This window comes from Bison bison, unplaced genomic scaffold (genome assembly GCF_000754665.1).
Source record: "Bison bison bison isolate TAMUID 2011002044 unplaced genomic scaffold, Bison_UMD1.0 scf7180017864310, whole genome shotgun sequence".
Classification (NCBI taxonomy): domain Eukaryota; kingdom Metazoa; phylum Chordata; class Mammalia; order Artiodactyla; family Bovidae; genus Bison; species Bison bison.
In genome coordinates this window covers 2125150-2149863 of record NW_011494882.1, presented here as the reverse complement: position 1 = coordinate 2149863, position 24714 = coordinate 2125150, and the positions used below count along the sequence as shown (strand labels likewise).

The window sequence follows — 24714 nt, the reverse complement described above, 5'->3', positions numbered from 1 at the left end:
AGTTTGTGTTCACAATTTCAACCTGTTGCTGTAGGACTAACTCCAGTCCAGATGGTCTGTGTGTAGCTCTAACCTCTCTCATCTGGACAATGGGATGAGTTAAGCTGCTTCTTCCAGTCCAGTTAATTTAAAAACTACTCTCTACCTTTCCGCTGATATAGCCATGTAAATGTGATTTCTAGAAATTCTGTCAAGACTTCATTCTTGGGTAAACTTTGTCAAAAAGACTGACTTTACAAATAATTTCACATTTCTGTACATTTCATGTGTGTGTGTTAGTTGCTCAGTCGTGTCTGACTCTTTGTGACCTCATGGACTGTAGCCTGCCAGGCTCCTCTGTCCATGGTTTTCTCTAGGCAAGAATACTGGAGTGGGTTGCCATTCCCTTCTCCAGGGGATTGTCTCAATGTATGAGAATGGCAATAATTAATACTGGAACTCCAGCATCTTTCCTGTCTTTTAAGAATGAATGTGTATCATTTGGGATACAGAAGGTATTTTTTTTTCCTTTTATGTGTGTATGATGTAGTTCTGCTAAGCAGGAAAAACATTTTGTTAGTTGTCAGGGGCATAGCTGTGGCCCCTGGATTCCAGGGCAGAGCACACCCGCTCGTAGCAGGAGTTGTGTTTCTTGGAGGGTGTTGACTCGTTGGGTTCTGAGGAGTCACTCACGGTGATGGGACTGTCTCTTGCAAAAACCTCAGTCGACTCTCTCCATAGACAATCCACAGATACTTTAAAACAGTAACTATTACACTTTGGCCTGGATGTCTGTGTCGCGTTGTTGAAAATTTGTCTGCTGTTTGAAGTGGCGATTTTAATTTTCAGTGCAGCATCTACACGGTCCACCACGGTGTATATCCCTATGCTGCCATCGTCAAAACCCACAATGATGTTGAGGTGCCGCTGGGAGAGGGCAAGGAAAGTTGGTGTTTTGTAAAGGGAACAAGCACCGATATTTTTGCCATCGGCCAGTCTCATGACAATCAAACTGGATATTGCACCATTTTCATCCTCTTCTTCCCCGTTTCGGAAACAAATGTATACCAGGTAGCGACCATCTCGAGACAACCTCTGCCTCCAGATGACCCCCGAGGCATGCACCACCCGTAATTTGCCGCTGTGTAAATCCAGCACGTTGATATTCTCATCTCCCCTGGAAATAATGCCTAGCTTTCCATTGGGAGAGATTTCAAAATCCTCTAGGTTTTTCAGGAAGTTGTTTGGAAGTTGCACACGGCGGCAGATCACTTCTTCTGTCAGACTCCAGATATTAACCGTCTCAGCCGACGTGATAAACACGATGATATCCGGGCAGTCAGGAATCAATTTAAAATTCACAATGGTGGTGCCGTCTTCGCAGCAGAACTTCTTGGTGATGCTTCCTGTCCAAAGACTGACCGCCAGCACCTTGCTTTTGGTCATGCCCACCACGAAGGTGTTCGCAGAGGTGATGAAGGCATTCTGCAGACTGGTCAGGATGTTGCACACCCTGTGGCCCGTGGCCAGTCTCCAAACCCTGGAGGCATTTTCCTCACAGAGAGAGACCACAAACTGGTCATTGTGTGTAATCAGCAGCTGAGAGATTCTCTGCCCATTAATTCGAAAGAGGTTTTCACCACTGCTGGTGTGCCAGACATACTGGCTGCTCTTATCATCTGACGTCACCATGACGTCTCCAGAGGACGTCAGCACGCAGTGCTCAACCGTTCCTTCGTGCTTGAACACTGCTTCAAGGAACCCGCTGCTGAAGTTCCACTTGTGAACACAATCCGAGCCATCGAGGGAGTAAATGATCTCCCCGCGAGCAGGTAACACGAGACTTTGGATGGGTTTTCCAGTCTTATCTATGTTGGACATAGCTGTGATTATATCTATGTCCCAGATGGAAAGAACACCACTGGTGGATAAAGATAGCAGCATGTTGTGGTGACTGGATTTCACCAACTTGACTATGGTACCTGAGATTTCCTGTAAGCTCGCCATACACTGCCCCGTGTCCCGCCTCCAGAAGAACACAGCCGAGGTGTTTTCCATGGTCGCAATGATGCAGTCTCCGTTCTTGGACAGCACAGCTGATATAAAGCGTTCATTGTGCTTTGCTCTGAACTTTTCCGCCACCTTCCACAGGCCAGTGTCTAAGAGCTCGATGCTGAGGGCCTTACAGATAAGAACTGCACTTTGGTCCTCTGAAAGTTCAATGCTGACCACCTCACTGTCTTCCCTGCGACAGTCAAAGTCATCAGTCAGCTGGGGGTTGGAGATGTCCTCTGTGTTCCAAACAGAAAGGCTGCCCTCACTGTCTACCATTACCATTTCCTGAGCTGTGTCCAAGATAAGAAGGAACTTCACAAACCCACCTGAAAATTCAGATGTCACTGTACATAACTTTTCTCCACTCCCTAGATGAAAGATGGTGGTGGTGTTCAGGTACTGTCCACAGAAGGCATACACACCGTCTAGTGAGCACTGGACGCAGGTCACTTCGTACCAGCAGTGGAACTGGTAAAGGGGCCATCCATAGAGCAGATCAATGACAGTGACATCTTTGCTGGCTTCGAGCCAGGCCAGAGCATGTTTGACGGACAGTGTAAATCCATTGATGTAGGTGGAGCCACTTCCATGCTTGGTCCCTTTGATTTCTACTTCAGACAGGAGGCAAGAATTTACATTGTCGTAAACCAGCAGGGTATTATTTGTTGTTGCCACCACGAGGTACTTTTCATCATTGCTGAGTTTCATGCCCAGGATGACAGACTGGGCTGTTGTGATTTGCCTAAGCAGTTGACGCGTTTCCACATCCCAAGTGCTGATGGAACCATTTTCTAAAGCCGTGAGGACTGTACTGGGGTTACAGGTGGGCAGAATCTCGGTGACATGCAGGTGACTAGATGACAAGGGAAGTCGTTCTGGGCTGTAGGTCACGTCCATGGATGAGTGTAATGGCACAATGGAGCAGTATTTGGGCCCATCTTTGTCACATTCTAAGAGAAGGTGTCTAAGTTTGGGCAGGGAGCTCACAACAGGCAGCAGCCTCTGCTGAAGCTCTGCGGAGAGGGAGCCGGGGAATGCAACGACCTTGGTTTTGATGCTGCGGAGGGTGCTTGCCAGGAACTTCAGCTCCTTCTCCTGCGAGTAGATGTAAGCCAGCTCAATGTCCGCGAGCACTTTGTCGAACTGGCCGATTTTGATCATGGTGTAAAGCCAGCTGAAGTTCATGATGATGCCATAGAGCAGGTCGTCAGTCTTCCCACACCTTGTCAGGTGGTACAGCAGCTCACACATTTTCCGATGGTTGACAAAAAAGATGTCAGGCTCAAGTGGATTGCACTGGAAGACCCAGGGCTGGTCAGGGGCCTGCCTGTCGAAGGAAGCCTGCTCCATGAAGTGTCTCTCCTCCTCCAGCAGGCTTCTGCTCTCCAAGTCAAGGCAGCCGTTCAGGTAGGGGTCTTCCAGGCAGAAAGCTTTCCTCCTGCCCCCTGACCAGACTCCTAGAAAGTAGTCTGCCAGTATGGTATGCATTTCATGCAGGTCGCTCTTGTCCTGCAGATATAGCTTCTGGGCTATGAGCTGCAGGTGTCTATTGGCCCAGACCAGCAGGGTGACATTCTTCACGTGTCTCTCAATTAGGTATCCACTGAGCCCCTCCTTGAGCTTTGCGATGTACAGATAAGGTACCCTCAGGGGATTGCTGGGCCTGGTGTTCTCATTGAGCTCATTCATCACACTGTTGTCCAGGGCCAGCACGTCCTCCAGCTCCATCTCACTCAAACCCATTTTGGCCATGGTGATGTAACCGAGAGCCCGAGAGACGAGTTTCTGCCCACACTTTCGCTCCAGGGACCAGAAGAGCTGCTCTATGCTTTCGTGCACGGTGACACAGAGGGAGGACTCGTCGACGTCTCTGTGAGATCGCCAGTGTCTCACTTCCCTGAAGGTCAGGTTCACAAACATGGGCAGCGTGCACTTGGAGAAGGCGTTGTTCACGTAAATCTGCTGGCCTGACGTGACCTTCCTTTTGACCCGCAGCAGCTGGTGTTTGAGCACCTGGCTGCACATCTTCCTGTCCCGGGGAATCAGCTCAATATAGTTGTCTTCTTCATGGATAAGGCACCTCAGTTTCTGCAGGATCCCATGTTTGTTGGGCAGTGTGGAGAGGACGATCCGGACGAAGCGGGGAAGGTGCACGGGAAGCCACCAGAGCTTCCGGGCCTCGTCGCTTTCTGAGAGCTGCTCCAGGGCATCGAATATGACCACGAGAGGTCTCTGCAATGAAGACTCATTCAAAAGGTTTATGAATAAGTCACGGAGGTCATGGATCTTCTTAGGGTAGCTCTGAACCAGGCACCGGTAGTTCACAGCCAACTGTTCACAAACACTTAGAAGGAGAGACTTAAGATTAGTACTCAAGTCTGTGGTTCCTAGAAACCTCACGACTACAACTGGGTCAGATTCTGGTCCTGTGTCTTCATGTAGCCAGCCATAAGCCTAAAACACAAAGGTGGCGTTTAGAATGGAGATACATATTCACATGGTCACATGCAACAACACTTCCTCTCTGCAGAGATCAGCCTTCTGGTAACCCCAACCAGGCAGAAAGTAACCTAGACCCAGGAGATGGAAAAGCCTGAGATGGTCAGAGAGCTGTCACAAAGCTCACGCACGCAAGTCTATTGGTGAAATGCTCAGGATCACTTCACTAAAGGTAATAAAACAGTGGTAACAGTAGCAGTCAACCACAAGGCAGCATTTGGCTTGTATTCTAAAAGTTACAAAGCATTTCACCAACTGTAAATCTGAATATCTAGTATGCTTAGTTCCTCATCACTGAATTTCCATATCTTGGCACAGTTGTTGGCACATGGTAGGTGCTTGGTAAATATTTAATGAATAGATTAAGTAATGACCTACACATTGTATGCTTAGTCTCTCAGACGTGTCCGACTCTTTGTGACCCCATGAACCGTAGCCCACCAGGCTTCTCTGTCAGTGGGGGTTCTCCAGGCAAGAATACTGGAGTGGGTTGCCATGCCCTCCTCCAGGGGATCTTTCCAACCCAAGAATCGAACCAAGGATTGAACCCAGGTCTCCACATTGCAGGCAGATTCTTTACCGACTGAGCCACCTGGGACCTACACATTAGGTCAAGTCAATTATTTTCCTTGGTTGAGGTTACATAAGGCTGACCATGGTCTAGTTAACTTTTGTTGTATTTTAATCACTGAGTCATGTCTAATTCTTTCGTGACCTTAGGCACTATGCCCGCCAGACTCCTCTGTCCATGGGATTTCCCAGGAAAGAATACTGGAGTGGGTTGCCATTTCCTTCTCCAGGGGATCTTCCTGACCCCGGGATCAAACTTGTATCTTCTGCTTAGCAGGCAGATTCTTTACCACTGAGCCACCTGGGAAGCCTTCTAGTTAATTAGAATGTAATAAAAATATTCAGCAATAAAATGATATTGAATATAATCTTTTATGACTCAGAGACTTTTACTCTATTATGATGATATAAGGTCATCATTATTATTTTTTATTATTATCATAAAAATCTGATAATGTGGATTAAATGAGTTTGGCTGAATTTGTGCTTTATAACAGACAGTTTACTATATAAACAGGCAGTCATCAGGCCTCACATTATCTCTCTGTAGGACACATGGGATTACAGATTACAGTATCATGTAACAGAAGAGGAAACTGAGGCCCAAGCCAGATAAATAGTTTGCTCGTAGTTCAATGATTATCAAGAGATGAAAATGGAATAGAAGTCATATCTGACTTTCATTTGAGTGTTCTCTCTCTCCCACTCTCTCTTTTTTAAATTTACAGTTAAAGGGATAACATATGTGAGAGGGCTGCTAGGTTTAGTATTTTTCTGTCTGGAAAGGTAAGGACAAAAAGGGATATGATCAAAGTATAAACATTCCAAAGCATACTTTTAGGGAGATAATGTTTTTCAGTAATCTTTGGAATTCACCAAGGATATTCCTTAGAAAAAGACTTATTTTCTAATACATTAAGAAGTAGGTTTATGAAACTTGGTTCCCCAATAGGTAGTTTAGATGAATAAGTTTAGAAGATTCATGGATGTCAGTTTCAAAACTAACTGCTAAGGAAAATAAGCAACTCATTTTTGGTGTTTGGCCCCAACCTTTGAAGCTAATTTGGAGGAAGGTACAGTATTCTTGCCTGGAAAATCCCACGGACAGAGGAGCCTAACGGGCTACAGTCCATGGGGTCACAAAGAGTCAGACATGGCTGAGCATGCGCACATGCACGCACACACAGAATCCCTCCATTTTACCGCTGTCCTTCGGTGGCAAATCAGAAACAGAATACAATCTGTTTGTCCCTGTGTGGATGGCTTATGATGATTATATGCATCATCCTTCTTCCCAATCCCGGGTTGGAGGATATGCGATATCTATAAAGAATGGCCTTTTGATATGAGCTCATGTCCCAGGAAATGTTGGGACAGGTTGCACAAGAGACGACCTGGAGACAAGCCTGAGATGCCTGTCTGGATCCTTACAAGGGACACAGGTCACGAGAGCACAGATTGGTGGAGATGAGGGAGGGACTGGAGCAGATGTTCTCCAGGAGGGAGGAGAAGCAAGCAGAGTCCAGGCAGGGGACCTAAAACTAGGCAAGGCTCCTCTGAGACCATGGTGGTTGCACAACATACCCAGAACAGCGAGCACTCGGAAGGCCATTGTTTAAGTTGACTGTCACCACACTCTGCCCACGGGGACTGCGTGTGTGTACAGCCATATCACACACATCACACGACTACCTTGCTGGACACAGAGGGTTGCATCACATGTGCATTGTTCCTGCAACCACGTTTATCCTCCCCTCTTCCACAAGGAAAAAGCCCTAGAGTGAGTGCGAAGTGTGTGTTGCTGCTGCTGCTGCTGCTGCTAAGTTGCTTCAGTTGTGTCTGACTCTGTGCGACCCCATAGACGGCAGCCCACCAGGCTCCCCCGTCCCTGGGATTCTCCAGGCAAGAACACTGGAGTGGGTTGCCATTTCCTTCTCCAATGCAAGAAAGTGAAAAGTGAAAGTGAAGTCGCTCAGTTGTGTCCAACTCTTCGCGACCCCATGGACTACAGCCCACCAGGCTCCTCCGCCCATGGGATTTTCCAGGCAAGAGTACTGGAGTGGGGCGCAGTCGCCTTCTCCGATGAAGTGCAGACACCAAGTGTTTTCTCATTTGATTTCAGTTCCCCTTGTAGCATTACTGTCTTGCTCACTTGGAATAATTCTAAAGTTTGAAGACACACCTACAAAGTAGTATGCAGGCACAGGCAGATGGTCACACACATGCACATGCACACACCTATTTTGACACAACGTGGCCCCTAAATATAAGCCTGCCGTTTCAGTTGAAGAAAGGGCTCATACCCTAACACCAGAAGGAAAACCAGCGGCTGGGTGTGGCAGATTGAGAAACGGTAAATGGGCCTTCCTAGGGACTTTAAATGTAAGTCTGATATACGTGGTTGTCACCTGTGTCCTCACTTTGGGACCTAATCCCTACATGAGGTGCAACACAATCATCCCTTTTCTTGTCCTCAAGATAAGATTGTGTAGCACGTGATAGATCATGAGAATGTTCACACAGTTAAGGAAACCTCTGTTTTTAAGACAGTAGCCACAAGAAGAGCAATACAAAGATTCTGAAGTAACCCCCGGATAGTATAAACCATCAGACTTTGGTATCAAGTGTAACAGGAGGTTAAAACTGGTACTAGTTTCACCGAGTTTAGACAATAGACACCACATTCCAGAGTGAAGCTCCAGCCCATCTTGCAAGACTTGAAAGGGAATTTTGAAAACTAGTTTTGCTACCTTTGGTGGACTCCTTGCCTCCAGCCTGAAAAAGGGGCCAAGAAAAAAAAAATGGGAGAGGAGGATTTTATTGTTGTTGTTTAGTGGCTAAGTCGTGTCTGACTCTTTGCGACCCCATAGACTGTAGCCTGCCAGGCTCCTCTGTTCATGGAATCTCTCAGGCAAGAATACTGGATGGCCATATCTTTCTCCAGGGGATCATCCCGACCCAGGGATCAAACCTGTGTCGCCTGTGTCTCCTGCATTGGCAGGCGGGTTCTTTAGCACTGAGCCACCAGGGAAGTGGGGAGATGAGGATGCTGTGGGTTATATGTCTCACCACCCTACTCCCAAAGTGGAGGACTGATAGATGCCCACTTCTCACTTCTACCTTTGGGAAAGAGGCTGCAATGGACCACTTTCAGGATGTCCCCTAGGGCTTGAGAAACAGCCATCTGGGTCTGATGACAGCTGAGGAATATGGAGGTTGAGTGAGTGAGCCTGGCTAGCTGCTCCAATGGAGGAGTTATAGAGAGATGCCCTTTTGGGACTGGAGTTTCTCAGGGCAAAACAGTACCCAAGTGTTTCCCATGTTTCAGATGTCAGCCACTGGTAAGTGGGAGTGGTGAGGGTTTCTGCTGGTTCTGTTTTTCCCAGTTCCTGTCTAAGGGAGCTTGCTGGGCTGTGGAGAGGCTCTTGGCCTAAAGATACTAGAATATGTGTTGCTGGATGTCTAGGAGCCATGGGGTGACCAGATGGAAAAACAATGCGGTTCCCTGTGCCTAGGGAACAGCAGGTGAGAGGTGCTCAGTGAGGACAGGTCGGGTTATGTGAGAGGGAAAAGACCTTTGGGAAACCAGGAAAAGGCCTCAGAAGAAACAGGAGGAAGTTTTAAACACCTTCCAAGACCAGAATGCAGAGTCCAGGTCAGAAGAATACTGGTCTATAAGAATGTTCTGGCCACCTTACCTACATCCCCTAAATCACAACCTATAGAAGTCAGAGCGTGGTTGGGGTTAGGGATGGAGGGGAAGAAGTGCTGGGTGGTGTAAGAAAGGAGAAGATGGTCATGTTCCTACTTCCTGCTGGAGGGGCCTGGCATATGGTTGGCCTCAGTCGGGGGAAGGAGATGTAGACTGAAGTATTCATTATCATCTTCAACTGGACATATTAATTGCTGAACTGAGATGGATTTAGTATCCAGAAGCAATTAGAGGGCTTGTCTTTTCTGAGAGTGATGAGAAGAGTTGTGAGATCTGCCCTTGTTTCCAGCCAGATGAGAACTAGCTCCACAACATGAGTTTGAACAGCAAGAGACAAAACAAAGCTGTTCTAGGATTGAACCTCGTGAGTCTTATCTTTCAGTATAATTGTTATACCAGCAAAAGAGAAAAGCTGAAGTATCCATTCCAAAAGGACCCATTATAATTTATAGTAAACACAGAAAATGGAAGTGAATTTGGTTGACTCGATCTTTTCCCCAGTTTTTACAAACATACATGTAAAAGAATAGGTATTTACCTTCTTTGCTACTTCAGCTAGCAGAAGGGTCTTTCCAGTGCATGGTCCACCGTATATAATAAGTGGGTTGATGTGCCCAGTTTTGCTTGGAAGAATGTATTTATGCACGATGTTTAGAGATTCACATTTGTACTCGTAGAAGGAGGCATATGTTTTACATAAGGACGAATGCTGAAGGATTTCATCATAGAGCGTATCAGTTTCTGTGTCAAAATTCTGTTGAACCGTGGCCTGAATTATGTCAATCATGTCCTCATAAAATTGTTTACCAAGTCCTTCTATGTAATGGTTTTCTATTTCTTGGGAATAGCCTAGTTTCATGTCACAATGAGTAACAGATGTGTACACTCTCAGATTAGATGAAGCAACAATGGTAGGAATAAATTCATCCCTGAGTTTTATCAGCTTCTCTTGGGCTTCAGGGTCCCGAATAATTCTTGGTTCTGTTCCAGTTATATCCATGTATTTTCCCATTTCCGGGATTTTCACGAAACGCTCAATGTTAGCAATTTTCCTAATATAGCAAACACACTTCTTCAGGAATGCTGGAGTTTGCTTTCCTAGAGCAAAGTCAAATTCATCCTCTATCGCTGAAAGAAAATACAACAAGGAGTTTACTGTCTAGAACCAAGAAGCAACGCACCCACGCTTTTAGCATGTGGCTCTCAAGTCAGTAGTGGTAGTTTATTTTGCTTATAGTGTGTAGCTGAGTTATCTTTAGAATAATTTCTCAAGTCCTTAATTTCCTATTTGTCTTTTCCTGAACAGCCTGGATCCCAGAACAATGGATTCTAAATACAATTGTTTAATTTCCTCCAAGACCTGAGGGAGAGATTGAACATAATCATAAGAAAGAAAGCACACTAAGCTTATAGTTGCTTCTTCTAAGTTCCCACGTGGCTTTCCTCCCAGACTCCAGAGGTTCTAAGAGTGGAGAGCAGGAACTAACTGGGGCAAGGAGAGAACGAGGAAGAGGCCACATGACATATCTAGTCTATTTCTTCCTCGTGGGTCTTTCCTCCACTGTGGTTTCACCATTTTGCTTGAGATACATACCCCAGACATATATGTGTAAATATAAATGTAAAAGCATGTTCAAAATATAACTATGTGCTAATTTCATTTATCCATTATCCATGTCACTGTTAAATCCCATTACACCCATCAGAGCAGGAACAGGAAAATGACTCAGTATGTAACTTTATTTCTTCTGAGATAAACCATGTTAGGGCTTGTAATACATATGCTCACATAAAAGTAAATATACTTTCTAAATCATTTGAGGCCCCATAAGAACATTTAAAGTTGTATCAGTACCAATAAAAAGCAACAATTATGCACAATTTTAGGGAAAAATTTAAAATAATTAAACCAATGGACATGAATTTTAAAACAAGCAGTCTTTTGAAACTTTTGTCCCCTCTGCTTTTCTTTATCCAGTTGGTCTTAATTGAGCATCTGCTATGTACCAGGCATGCTGCTAGTTGCTTAGGATACAGTGGTGGGAGAAAACAGAATGCTGAGAGAAAAAGCTATTATGAAGCTTATAGTCCAGTGGAAGATGGCAGACATGAGTCACAGAGTCCCACAAAGAAATGTATTATTTTTATGCCTGGGAAGTTGAATGATATGGTGCCTTGAGAGCAAACAATTGAGAAATCTAATCCACTTGGAGAAGTCAGAGAAGGTTTTCTTAAGGCGGTGACTGCTGGGCTGGGATCTGGTGGAAGCATGGGGGCAGGGGATGGGGCTGGTTGTAACTTAGACCATCTCAATATACTGGCCACACCTCCCACATCAAGCAAAAATGAAACATAGGTATATTTTATAAAGTAACTATGAAGGGAGGTGGGGATTTTATTTAAAAATGGTACCTTTTAGCAGAACTTCTGTGATAATATTTTTTCAGTAATGATAGCAATTGATAAAGATTTGTGATTGAAGTAAAAGAGATGTATTTATATCCACCAGTGTTGAATAAGCTGTGCTATTCACATCAGTATAGTTTCTTTTTTAAATTTTATTTATTTTTGGCTGCGCTGGGTCTTCGTTAGTTCACATGGGCTTTATTTAGTTGTAGTGTGTAAGCTTCTCACTGTGATGGCTTCTCCTGTTGCACAGCCCAGGTTCTAGAGCATTGGGGCTTCAGCACTTGTGGTGTATGGGCTCAGTAGCTGTAGCACACGGGCTTAGTCGCCCTGAGGCATGTGGAATCTTCTTGAACCCATGTCCCCTGCAGGGGCATGTGGACCCTTAATCACTAGATCACCAGGAAAGTCCCAAATCAATATGTTTTACCAAAGATTTTATTCAGGAAAATTGTATCAGGAGGCCAGATAAGGAAGCTTATATAACATATGTCTACTTTTCTTTTTGTAGAAGAGTACAAATTTGTTATAATATATACAGGGAAAGATGCAAGAAATTTGGATATTCTGAACTCCTGCAGAAAGTAGCCTTTGGTCCACCTCTTCTTATCCAGCCATCTGTGTTCCACCAGGGAAATCCCTCTATCTGGTATTCTTATTTGAAGATTTCGGAAAATATTAAAGTAATATTGTAGTGTAAACCCTGACAGTTTTTTTTTTGGGGGGGGCACTGTTTTTTAATAATGCAAATGTCTGACTTAAGCTTTGATTGCTGAGGCGTCCATTTCAATGAGACCTATCTTGAATAAACTCATTAACAGCCACACATACAGAGCAAGCCAGCCCCCCTCACTGAGACTCCTTTGTTTAAGAGCTCTTGGTGGACTTCAGTAACTAACCTTTCTGGCCACTTGTTTTTCTCTCTTCCTGTGCTTTAAATTCCCACTTTTATGTTTTAAATTTACCAGTAAAGAGTGAGCCCAGTAAAAGCAGAACCCTAGATGTGTGTGCTCTGTCTCTCTTTCTCTCTCTGCTTCTGACCTTGTTGTGTAGCTTTAGATGTGCTCTGGAATTTCCAGGTCCTATAAGTAATGTGTATGTGTGTTCAGTCATGTCAAACTTTTTCTGACCCTATGGACTGTAGCCCTCCAGGCTTCTCTGTCCATGGGATTCTCCAGGCAAGAATACTGGAGTGGGTTGCCATTTCCTATTCCACTTACAAGTTATAAGCCTTTATTTTTTCAAAGTTACCTGATGGTGATTGCTGAAGAGTATCTTGCAATTCTAATAAGAGACAAAAAGGCTGGTCTAACTACCACATTGGTTATTGATAGACTGGCACAAAACAAATATACTCTATCCTTTTCAAAGAATTGGCCCCTCTTCAGCAATTTTCACTGTGCAAACATGGTCTTAAAATGAGTTGGAATGTAAATTAAAATTTCATGAGCATGCATATCTTTTAGAGATGTAACCCCAAATAGAAAATAGGCCAGCTATAGTATTTCATACTACCTAGTACAAAATGATTAATCTTCATATGGCTATCCATGTGGACCAAGTTCTTTATTGTGGAGAAAATTAAGAGAAAGTATTTGCTTATGAATTTTTTAAAACTTGGGCTGTCTAACTCTGAGTCAGAGGATGCCCTTCCCAACTGGTGTCTCTTACTATCAAGAATAGCAGAGTGTTTGCTCTTGGTATTTTTTTCCTGATACAGCACATTTTTTAGGAATAGGGGAGTTTTGCCCTTGATAAAGACAAAGAACCAGGGCTTCAAAAATGGATCAAAAAGATCCCAGAGGAATAAGGATATATGTTAACCTGTATATTCTAAAGATAGTACTTATTCCTGGTGATTTTAGCATTTTTAGGGAGAACTAAAATAAGACCCAATTTTTGACATCTTCTGGAGAATGAATTTGTCAAAATTATTCATACTTTCTCTGAGGTTGAAATACAGGCATATCCGGCGAGAATAGTATCAAGTGCTTCTTAGGTTTTCACAAACATTTTGCCACATCATTCACAAAACCAGTCTGAAAATGCAACTACTGTTGCTTTTTTCTTCAATAATTCTTTGCTATCACCTCTTAAAATAAATGCTACTTAACCAATTATTTTACCTAGGAGTCTGCATCCCCTGGAAACTATGACTGACATATTCCTTCAGATATGTGATTTCCTATGCAATTCCTAAAAATAAAACCTCTTTTCCACAGCTGAAAAAGGCCCACAAGTGAGTCTCTGCTCAGCAGTTAGGGATATTTTTTATTTTAAGGCTAATCTAGATCCTGCCACTCCCTTACTTCCCAACCTCTGATAGCTTCCCATCTTATGCAGTGATGGAAGAAATTTTCACAGATTGAAATATGAGGAAGTCATTCTGGCTTATACCTGATTTGGGTTGAACTGTATGTTAAATAGAACAGCCTGTCTTCTGGCCCATCAAACATGCATTGTACATCTGATTTAACCACTAAAGGAAAGAATACATCTAAAAATCAAAATGGAATATCTATGATTCAGGCATCCAAAATGGAACCAGTGGCCATTGTGTATGGGTTTCAGACATTTTTCCTGCATCACTGAGAACTTGAATTCTCTGAACTGTATCAGGTGGAAGAATACCACCAGTTCATTCTCAAAATAATATCTGCTAGCATCTGCCTAGGTCTCAAGGTCTACCCATTGTAACTATGTGACCATTTCAGACCCCAACCAGTCCTTATTTGACATGCATCCTGACTTCTTGCCAGCTCTAATTATAACACAATTCAAGTGCTTCTTGAATCTGTCTCTCTCAGGCTACAGTCTTCAGTTTGGCTTGAATAAAACTCTATTCTATTTCTATTACAGATTGTCTATTGATTATTTCTGTTGTTATTATGGCCTGTGCCCACCTTCTAACCTCATCTCTCCTTCTCTGAGCTTGGCAACCTTTACCTTCTTCCTGCTCCTAGAACTTGCTTAGGACATTCCTGTCTCAGGAATCTTGAAGCTGGCAATCCCTCTGCCTAGAATTCTCTATTTTAGATATGACACTGCCAGCTCTGATTCATTCTGCCATTTAGCTCAGAAGTCATTTCCTTATCACCTGCCCTATCTAAATCTGGACCCCCACAGCCTTCCTCAGGCCCTATTATTGTATTACTGTATTTTATTCATAGCACTTATCCTTTCTGACATGATATTGTTCATTTATTTGATTACTTGCCTATCACTTATTTTCTCCTCACTAAATAATAAGTTCCAGGAGAGCAGAAACCTTGCCTTCTTCATCATTGTTGTAGCCCCAGTGCCTGGCATATATATGCCCTCAATAAATGTTTGCTGAGCAAGTGAATTAATGAACAGTTCAACTGAGAAATACTGGCTGAGTCTGGTCTATTATATTCAGCCTCTTCTGATTTCCTTTAAAGTCATATTTTTGGAGAATTCCTCAAGTTAAGTAAGTAAAAGCTTATCTTTGAGTAAAAAGTTTACTTGTCTCTCCAGGAGATAAAAACATTTAGAAAAATTAAATTTCATCAGGCAGTAAATACTATTAAATTTACAGAACCATAAAAGGAAACAGTGAATATATCTATTAATGATCAATTCCTCAGTTTACAGAAGATGCATAAAAAAATTACCTGAGAACAGGTACCTCTTGGCTTGGCTGTGTTTCATCTTCCCCTTTTCATGTAACAGTTTTACAGCAGTCTTAAATATCTTCTTGATCTCATCTGATATCTCTTGCCAGGTCTTCTCATTCTCGGCATTGGCAGAAGGTTGCATCTTTAGAAAGGTGAAAGTGAGATGTCAGTCTTAAATCATCAAGAAAACTCAATATTTAAGAGGAAGAGAATCATTGTTATTTGAAAGTCTACCATGGGCCTTACCATGACAGGTGCTTAATGGATAGTATCTCATTTACTCTCCCTAGTACCCTGAAAGTGATGTGAACTCGCCCAAGTGACACAACGGTGTGAAGCCAAACAGGATTTGTTTGTTTGATTTTCTCAATATATTGTGTGTTTCACTCTTGAGTTTTGATTCAAATGTTGTAACAAAAATCATATCTTCAATACAGTTAAAGGTCAGACTAGTCAAAAGGATGGTTTTTCCAGTAGTCATGTATGGATGTGAGAGTTGGACGATAAAGAAAGCTGAGCACCAAAGAATTAATGCTTTTGAACTGTGGTGTTGGAGAAGACTCTTGAGAGTCCCTTGGACTGCAAGGAGATCCAACCAGTCCATCCTAAAGGAGATCAGTCCTGAATATTCATCGGAAGGACTGATGCTGAAGCTGAAACTTCAATACTTTGGCCACCTGATGCAAAGAATTGACTCATTGGAAAAGACCCTGATGCTGGGAAAGATTGAAGGCAGGAGGAGAAGGGGACAACAGAGGATGAGATGGTTGGATGGCATCACTGACTCGACAGACGTGAGTTTGAGTAAGCTCTGGGAATTGGTAATGGACAGGGAAGCCTGGTGTGCTGCAGTCCATGGGGTCGAAAAGAGTTGGACACGACTGAGCAACTGAACTGACTGACTCATATGTTACTGTTTAATTGTCTTTAGTTGTTTCTTCCTCATTTTTTTTTTTATTCTCTAGGAAATAAAATAGGAGTGCCTACCAAGAAAGTAACATTTATAGAATCTTGCTGATAATCTTATTCAAACAATCATTTACTTAACAACAATTTATGCAGAAACATGGTTCAGTCAATAATTTAAACTTCCCTAGAGGCTCATAGTGGAGAAGGCGATGGCACCCCCCTCCAGTACTCTTGCCTGGAAAATCCCATGGGTGGAGGAGCCTGAAGGCTACAGTCCATGGGGTCGCAGAGGGTCAGACACGACTGAGCAACTTCACTTTCACATTTCACTTTCATGCATTGGAGAAGGAAATGGCAACCCACTCCAGTGTTCTTGCCTGGAGAATCCCAGGGATGGGGGAGCCTGGTGGGCTGACGTCTATGGGGTCACACAGAGTCAGACACAACTGAAGTGACTTAGCAGCAGCAGAGGCTTGAAGGAACAGCTAAAGCCAATTAAATATAGGTGTAACTTTTACAGCTTTGCAAAACTGGTTTATTGAGGTATCATGTTTTTTGATATCTACTTTACCAGCTACTGCCTTTACTCCTGGCATATTTACCTGGTGAATGGTTTGGGATTTACCCCAGTATTCTCCATATTCTTCCAGATAATAACTTCAAAAAATACGTTTGAGGAAGAAGAAGAATTGAGTAATCTGACATGATTTCATTTTGCATGGAGAAAATGCTTTCTGTTAAATGTCAGAATGGCCAAAACACAGGGATCTTAAATGAAGAGCTGTTGCTAACCCAGGGCTCTTCTTCTCTTGGATCTCCTGGGTACTGCATTATCAAGGATATTTTCTTTGCAAGAGGAATGGATATCTATGCCTTCTTTTCTTTTTAAAATTTTATTTTTTAATTTATTTGGCTGTGCAGTCTTTCTCTAGTTGTGGCAAGTGAAGGCTACTCTCTTATTCGCAATGGGTGGACTTCTCTTGTTGCGGAGCCTGGACTCTAGAATGTGGGCTCAGTAGTTGTGGTGCTTGGGCTTAGTTGCCCTGAAACATATGAAATCTTCCTGGACCAGCAATCAAACCCATGTCCCATGCATTGGCAGGAGGATTCTTAACCACTAGACCATCAGGGAAGTCCTATGGCTTCTTTTCAACCTCTTTAAAAGGTCCAGGCAATAATTAGGCCCATCTGTTTTCTCCACCTCCTTCATTCAGTTTCAGGGGACACATGATGGATACATTTGGGAACAAAGTTGGAGAAGAGACAATGACACTTTCTATCACACTCAACTAGTTTAGTTCAGTCGCTCAGTCATGTCCAGCTCTTTGCGGCCCCATGAATCACAGCACGCCCGGCCTCCCTGTCCATCATCAACTCCTGGAGTTCACCCATGCTCATGTCTGTCGAGTCGGTGATGCTATCCAGCCATCTCATCCTCTGTTGTCCCTTCTCCTCGTGCCCCCAATCCCTCCCAGCATCAGGGTCTTTTCCAATGAGTCAGCTCTTTGCATGTGGTGGCCAAAGTATTGGAGTTTCAGCTTAAGCATCAGTCCTTCCAATGAAAACCCAGTCTTCTCTAACACCACAGTTCAAAAGCATCATTTCTTCAGTGCTCAGCTTTCTTGACAGTCCAACTCTCACATCCATACATGACCACTGGAAAAACCAGAGCCTTGACTAGATGGACCTTTGTTGGCAAAGTAAAGTCTCTGCTTTTGAATGTGCTATCTAGGTTGGTCATAACTTTCCTTCCAAGGAGTAAGCATCTTTTAATTTCATGGCTGCAGTCACCATCTGCAGTGATTTTGGAGCCCAAAAAAATAAAGTCTGACACTGTTTCCACTGTTTCCCCATCTATTTCCCATGAAATAATGGGACCAGATGCCATGGTCTTAGTTTTCTGAATGTTGAGCTTTAAGCCAACTTTTTCACTCTCCCTTTCACTTTCATCAAGAGGCTTTTTAGTTCTTCTTCACTCATGTATGCCACAACCTCTCTGCAAGGTTCTACATAAGGCACAAGAAAATAAATTACCGATGTATGAAATGTTAAAGGAACATACTGAATTAAAAGAAAACTTTTTTATAGAGACTATAAAAAATAACTTGGCAGATTTTTTAAAAGATTGCCTCCTCAAAAAAAATCTTTTACAAATTAAAAATGTAACTGTTGAATTTGAAAACTCAATGCACAGAGGAGACACAGCTGAAGAAGAAATTTGGTAAACTGGAAAAAAGATCAAAAGTGACTTTCCATATAGCACAGAAAGATAAGGAAATTGATAATGTGAAAGATAATTAAGAGACATGGAGGATACAGATGCAAGCTATTGTATATGGGATGGATAAGCAACAAGGTCCTACTGCATAGCACAGGGAACTATATTCAGTATCCTGTGATAAACCATAATGGAAAAGAATATGAAAAAGAATGTATGTATGTGTGTGTATATATATATATATATATATAGCAATCACTTTGCTGCTGCTGCTGCTGCTAAGTCGCTTCAGTCATGTCTGACTCTGTGCGATCCCATGGACTGCAGCCTACCAGGCTGTTCCACCCATGGGATTTTCCAGGCAAGAGTACTGGAGTTGGTTGCTATTGTCTTCTCCAAATCACTTTGCTATATAGCAGAAATTAACACAACACTGTGAATCGACTATAGTTCAATAAAATTTAAAAAATTAAAAAAAAGAGATACGGAGGATAGAGTGAGGCAATCTATTGTACATGCAACTGAAGAGCTAAAAGGAAAGAAGGAATAGAGGAGAGACAGTATTTGATGAGATGATGGCTGAGAATTTTCTAAAACTGATAGAATATATGAATTCACAAATGTAGGAAGCACAACATATACCAATAGGAATATATATACATTACAGTGAGATGATAAAAATACACATTTTCAGATAAACAGAACTTATCACTCTTTTGGAACTTCCAAAAGATATACTTCAGGAAGAAGGAAATGACCCCAGAAGGAAAGTCTAAGATGTCAAAAAAGAAACGTGAATTTGGAAGATTTCTTAGGTTTGGATTTAGTTGTTAAAAGGAAATTTAGAGTCCAGGGCAGTATAACTTTTTGTCTCCTGTGCCTTTTCTGTGGAGAAAAACCACTCCTGTGTGATGTAAACAGTTTAAAAATGTAGAGAGAGACACACTTTGGAGAGAAAGATAACTTACTGCATTTGTATTGCTTTTCAGCATTTCTGATTTGGGTCTGAGGTAATAAGCGGCTGGCACCGAGTTCTCATCCCGACAGTACCACTCTTCCAGTAACTTGGTGTCCAGCTTCGCCTCTATGGCAGCATCCAAGATCATTTCAAACTCTGAGGCTTCAACTTCTCCAGGGATTCGGATGTTCCCATATTTCTCACCTAATAGTCCCTGTGTGTCACCAAGAGAATTCAGTTTAGTGTATCAGCAAGAAAGTCTGTTTTAGTGTTCACGTCATATGACCACTCAATATGTATTAATGAATAGATAACAAGATACTTTATTCCATCACAGTGGGTATGTTTGCACATGGATTATTTTGTAAGTAAAATTAGACCATTTATATTGTAGTGTAGTAAATTCACATACTGAGATTGCATATTGGACAAATCCAAACAACAGAATTTTGTAACAAAGAAATTTCCCCAGAGTTTACATAATATAACAAAAGTTACCTATTTTGAGAATTTTGGTTGGTTCATGACAAAGAAAAATGATGTGTTGGACTCTATGAAATATCAAACATATAAACTCACAAACAAACAAAAATTGCTTTGTATAGAGTTAATAGTTTGATTCTAAGCCCCAGATTTACACAGCTACAAAGAAAGAAGTATGAGATCACTGAGTATGACAGATCCCTCTGGTAACTGAAAAAAATTAAAAATATAAACAAGATATCATTTTGTACCTATTAAACTGGCAAAGGAAAATGTGCTCAGCGTTATGTGGACATATGAGAAAATGCCTCTGTAGAGCTGATGGGTATGTAAATTGATCCAATATTTCTTTGAAGGGTATTCTGATAATACATACGAAAAGACTTAAAATACATGACTTTTGGCAATTTTTCTTCTGGAACTCTGTCTTTAGAAAATAAGGATGTACATAACGACTTATCAGCATATTTATGCTGAACCTGTTTGAACAGAAAGGAGTTGAACCTAAGTGTCCAGCAAGTGGGAACACTTGAATACATTTAAACACAATTTGATATCTCTATGCAAAGGATGTACCAAATTATGTTTTAGAACTCTATTGCTGCACAAAGATTTTTATAATCTATTAAGTAAAAAGGTGAGTTACAAAACAGCGTGTATAAGATGAATCTGATATTGTATATACATTATATATATATATGAGAAAGAGATCATATATATGTACAGATATAAACATAACATATACACATAGAGATTTTATAAGAATACACAGCAAGGTTACCAAGGGCTACTTTTCACTGAATGGTTTTAAATTTATTTTGGTTGTTTTATGAATTTATTGCTTTTGTATTAAAATTTTTTTTACAATACAAAATGTATTATTTTGTAGTGAGAAAAACTACAGATATTTAAATTTTTTACACCTGATGATGCTGCCTATACTCCTCGTGGAGCAACACTTTCAAAGGCTCCTCTAAGTGTTTGCTTAAGCCCATGGTTCTCAAAATGTCCTCAGAGCAGCACCATCTGTGTTATCTGGGAATTTGGTAGGCATGCAAGTTCTCAAGGCCCATCTCAGACCTTCTGAATCAGAAACTCTGCTGATATAGCTGAGTTTAATCTGTGTTTTAGCGAGCCCTCCAGGTGTCTGAACCACTGGTGTAAACTGTCAAAAATATTAGCTTACATGGCACCTGGCGTTTCAATTAATCTTCAGTGTCTTATCTGGTAGAAATAGAAGGAATATACAGAACTCTAACATAGATCTATACTATCCAAGGCATGTTGGTCCGCTTTATAATATCCATGGGAAGATTTCTGTTTAATTTGTGGCCATCTTCATCCTTTCTTCCTGTTGACTAGCACCTTTGCCATAAGCTTCCACTACTGGAAGTCTACCCACTGGAAGGTGAATTGTGGTTTGGCTTCCTTGGGAGCATTTCTTACTATCTCTGCAACCCAGAATTTTCTTTTCATCTCAGACAGGCAGGTAGGAGAAGAAAAGTCCTGGATAGACCTGTTTCCTACATAAATTCATGACCTAAACTGTAATATAAGATGATAAACCTCATGAGGGCAGAGACCAGAGCTTTTTATTCCTAGCACATAGAAGTATTAAAAAGCATATTTATTGACTACTTGAACAAACCAAGATAGAGAAAGATATGCTTGGAGTTTGTTCTGTTCTTATTTGAAACTTCATCTTTTGTGTAAAGATAGTATTTCAGCTCTCAGCAGGTAAAGTAACAATTTGGGAAAGTACCAGTTTTGTCAGCAAACTTCACTTCAATCCTGAACACCAATTAAGAGCACTTTTATTTGAATCTGCATTTGTTTAGGGCTATTCATGACAACAGGCTGTATGTAACAAAAATAATGCCATTTAGACTTGTTTTTCACTTAACAATTCCTCTTCTAAAATCCCTTGTGTTAAACTTGGCTAAATGAGCAGGCATGACCTCTCATTCTACCACAGATACAGGCAGAGATGATCCTTTTATGGGGAGCCAGCCTGGTGAATGGACTACCCTGGTGGCTCAGATGGTAAAGAATCCACCTGCAATGCTGGTTCGTCCCCTGGGTTGGGAAGATCCCCTGGAGGAGGGCATGGCAACTCACTCCAGTATTCTTGCCTGGACAATCTCCACGGACAGAGGAGCCTGGTGGGCTGCAGGCTATGGGGTCACAAAGAGTCGGACATGACTGAGTGACTAAGCGCAGCACAGCACAGTCTGTTGAGTATCCTATTCCTCTTGGATAATTCTGGATAAGGATAGTCAGGATCTTCAGTCAGAAATATCTGTTGTGAAGAGTGAGGTGTTTGTGTTGGGAGAGTTAGCTGCAAACTTACCTAGGCAAGGGAGGGACTAAGTGGACTTCTAAACAGTAGGGGTAGGACTTTTTGGAAGAATTCTCAAAGCAAACAATGGAGTTTGGTCATTGGATGAAAGACTTGGTAAACAACCAGAACATTAAATATGGGGTTTAGTAATTGACAATTCTTTAGCCAGCAACCAATGAAGCCTAAGAATATGATGGACTCAGCAACCAAGATCCAGGGAAATACCAGCTGGATTTCAGGCATGAAGTAGGAAAGGGGACATAATAGCGACTAGTGAAATAAGATCATGTCCCAGGGAAGGACCATCATCTCTATATTATCAATTTATTGTTGGTTCTTCATCTTCTCTCTGCTCTAAATAAGGCTGGTCACAGAGTCTAGGCCAGGATCAAATCTATGGATCAGTTTCTGAAACATGCTTCATGATGACATGCACCACATCACCCAGGGGGTTTGTTAGCAGGTTACAAGATGCCGTCTCAGACCTAAGGACCACTGGGCTTGGGGAACCTAGAAATCTGGATTTTAAAATGTGGTTACAAATGAATCTATTGATTTCTCAATAGACTTTAAGGACCACTTGCTGTGGGCAATGAATATGTGGTCTCATGAGTAATGGTTCACAAGCACCAAAGGGACAAGACAGGGAACACAGCAGATCATTACAAAATAAATAGAAGGCTATTTAAAAATAATTATTTGAGTTGAACAGCTGGCACCAAATACTAACATTATTTGATCAATATAGTAAGGTAAAATATTCCTTCAGTTCAGTTCAGTTCAGTTCAATCGCTCAGTCGTGTCCGACTCTTTGTGACCCCATGAATCGCAGCACACCAGGCCTCCCTGTCCGTCACCAACTCCCAGAGTTCACTTAAACTCACATCCATCGAGCCAGTGATGCCATCCAGCTACCTCATCCTCTGTCGTCCCCTTCTCCTCCTGCCCCCACTCCCTCCCAGCATCAGAGTCTTTTCCACTGAGTCAACTCTTTGCATGAGGTGGCCAAAGTACTGGAGTTTCAGCTTCAGCATCATTCCCTCCAAAGAAATCCCAGGGAGATTACTAAAGAAGAAAAAAATATCCTTATCCCATTGAAATAGCAAATTATATTGAGCGCCTGCTATATATAAAGTGCTAACACAGAACTTCAGAAAAGTAATAATGTGAGATAGGCTTAGAGTTACTTATTGGATTGTTCTCCCCAAGTCTTTGCCTTCTCTCTATTGATTCTTCCTTTGGGTAGAATGCTCATAAATCATGAAGCAGTTACTTTTCAGGAGTCCCAAATAGGATTCTGTCTCAGTATTATCTCACTATTTGAAAAATGGCAAAAAGAGAAACAGTAAAAAGGGAATTTGCTACCACACTTTTCGGGAAGACTTTTTGGGGTTCTATGTGGCTACAGTTGGAGAAGGCAATGGCACCCCACCCCAGTACTCTTGCCTGGAAAATCCCATGGACGGAGGAGCCTGGTAGGCTGCAGACTATGGGGTCACTAGAGTCGGACGCGACTGAGCAACTTCACTTTCACTTTTCACTTTCATGCATTGGAGAAGGAAATGGCAACCCACTCCAGTGTTCTTGCCTGGAGAATCCCAGGGATGGGGGAGCCTGGTGGGCCGCCATCTATGGGGTCGCACAGAGTTGGACGCGACTGAAGCGACTTAGCAGCAGTGACTACAGTTACAAGGTAACACACACAGTATACCTGTATCTGTCAGGAATGGCAACAGTCAATTTAGAGGAAGATACAGTCCAACTCAGTTACAAAGTTCAGCTTCCAAGGCCAATGGTTCAGAGCAGGGGTAGAGATTCAGGGCTAAGTCTAAAATGCTAACAATAAAAGTGGCAGTGGCAAGACGGAGGTCCAGTCTTGGTTTCCTAATCAGACTGTTCCTTAGCCCTGTAGCCATGGAGAGTAGACATGCCATAGGGATGACCCTACGGCAGCTGTAGAAACTATGCCCAAGAAAGCATTATTCTGTTCACTGTCAGTAGACTATTCACTCCCATAACAGAAGAAGAGTCAGATTTTCTACATCTTTCTGACCCCAATTTTCAAGAGGGCAATTTTTTGCTTGGTTAAACCAGTCTTTGGAGAAGGCAATGGCAAGCCACTCCTGTACTCTTGCCTAGAAAATCCCATGGATGGAGGAGCCTGGGGGGCTACAGTCCATGGGGTCGCCACGAGTCAGTCGCGACTGAGTGACTTCACTTTCACTTTTCACTTTCACGCAATGGAAAAGGAAATGGCAACCCACTCCAGTGTTCTTGCCTGGAGAATCCCAAGGATGGCAGAGCCTGGTGGGCTGCCGTCTATGGGGTCGCACAGAGTTGGACACGACTGAAGCAACTTAGCAGCAGCAGCAGCAGCAGCAAACCAGTCTTGAGAGAACGGAGAAGTTAAATGTACAAGAACTCTCTACTCTTTGTCATCCTTGCCTTCCTATGTGCTGAAATGGATACATCTAAGCCACTGCTTAGAGGAGTTCTCTTTTCTTTTGCACAAATAGCTTGGGTAAACCAGTTTTTGGAGAAATCTGATGAATAGTTGAGACCTATTGAAGAAAGTAGGGAAAACCACTAGACCATTCAGGTATGACCTAAGTCAAATCCCTTATGATTATACAGTGGAAGTGAGAAATAGATTTAAGGGCCTAGATCTGATAGATAGAGTGCCTGATGAACTATGGAATGAGGTTCGTGACAATGTACAGGAGACAGGGAGCAAGACCATCCCCATGGAAAAGAAATGCAAAAAAGCAAAATGGCTGTCTGGGGAGGCCTTACAAATAGCTGTGAAAAGAAGAGAAGCGAAAAGCAATGGAGAAAAGGAAAGATATAAGCATCAGAATGCAGAGTTCCAAAGAATAGCAAGAAGAGATAAGAAAGCCTTCTTCAGCGATCAATGCAAAGAAATAGAGGAAAACAACAGAATGGGAA

At 42.4% G+C, this 24714-nt stretch overlaps 1 protein-coding gene across 1 annotated transcript in view; it reads right to left on the bottom strand.

The window, feature by feature from the left end:
* Positions 1-555: 555 nt before the first annotated feature.
* NWD2 (NACHT and WD repeat domain containing 2) overlaps positions 556-24714 on the bottom strand; it is a 239141-nt gene continuing 214982 nt past the window's right edge. The window contains exons 4-7 of the mRNA XM_010852410.1: positions 18955-19158; positions 14857-15001; positions 9354-9943; positions 556-4488 (exon numbers count right to left, since the gene is read on the bottom strand). Coding sequence (XP_010850712.1) covers positions 556-4488; positions 9354-9943; positions 14857-15001; positions 18955-19158 — 4872 coding nt within the window. The remainder of the gene's footprint in view (positions 4489-9353; positions 9944-14856; positions 15002-18954; positions 19159-24714) is intronic.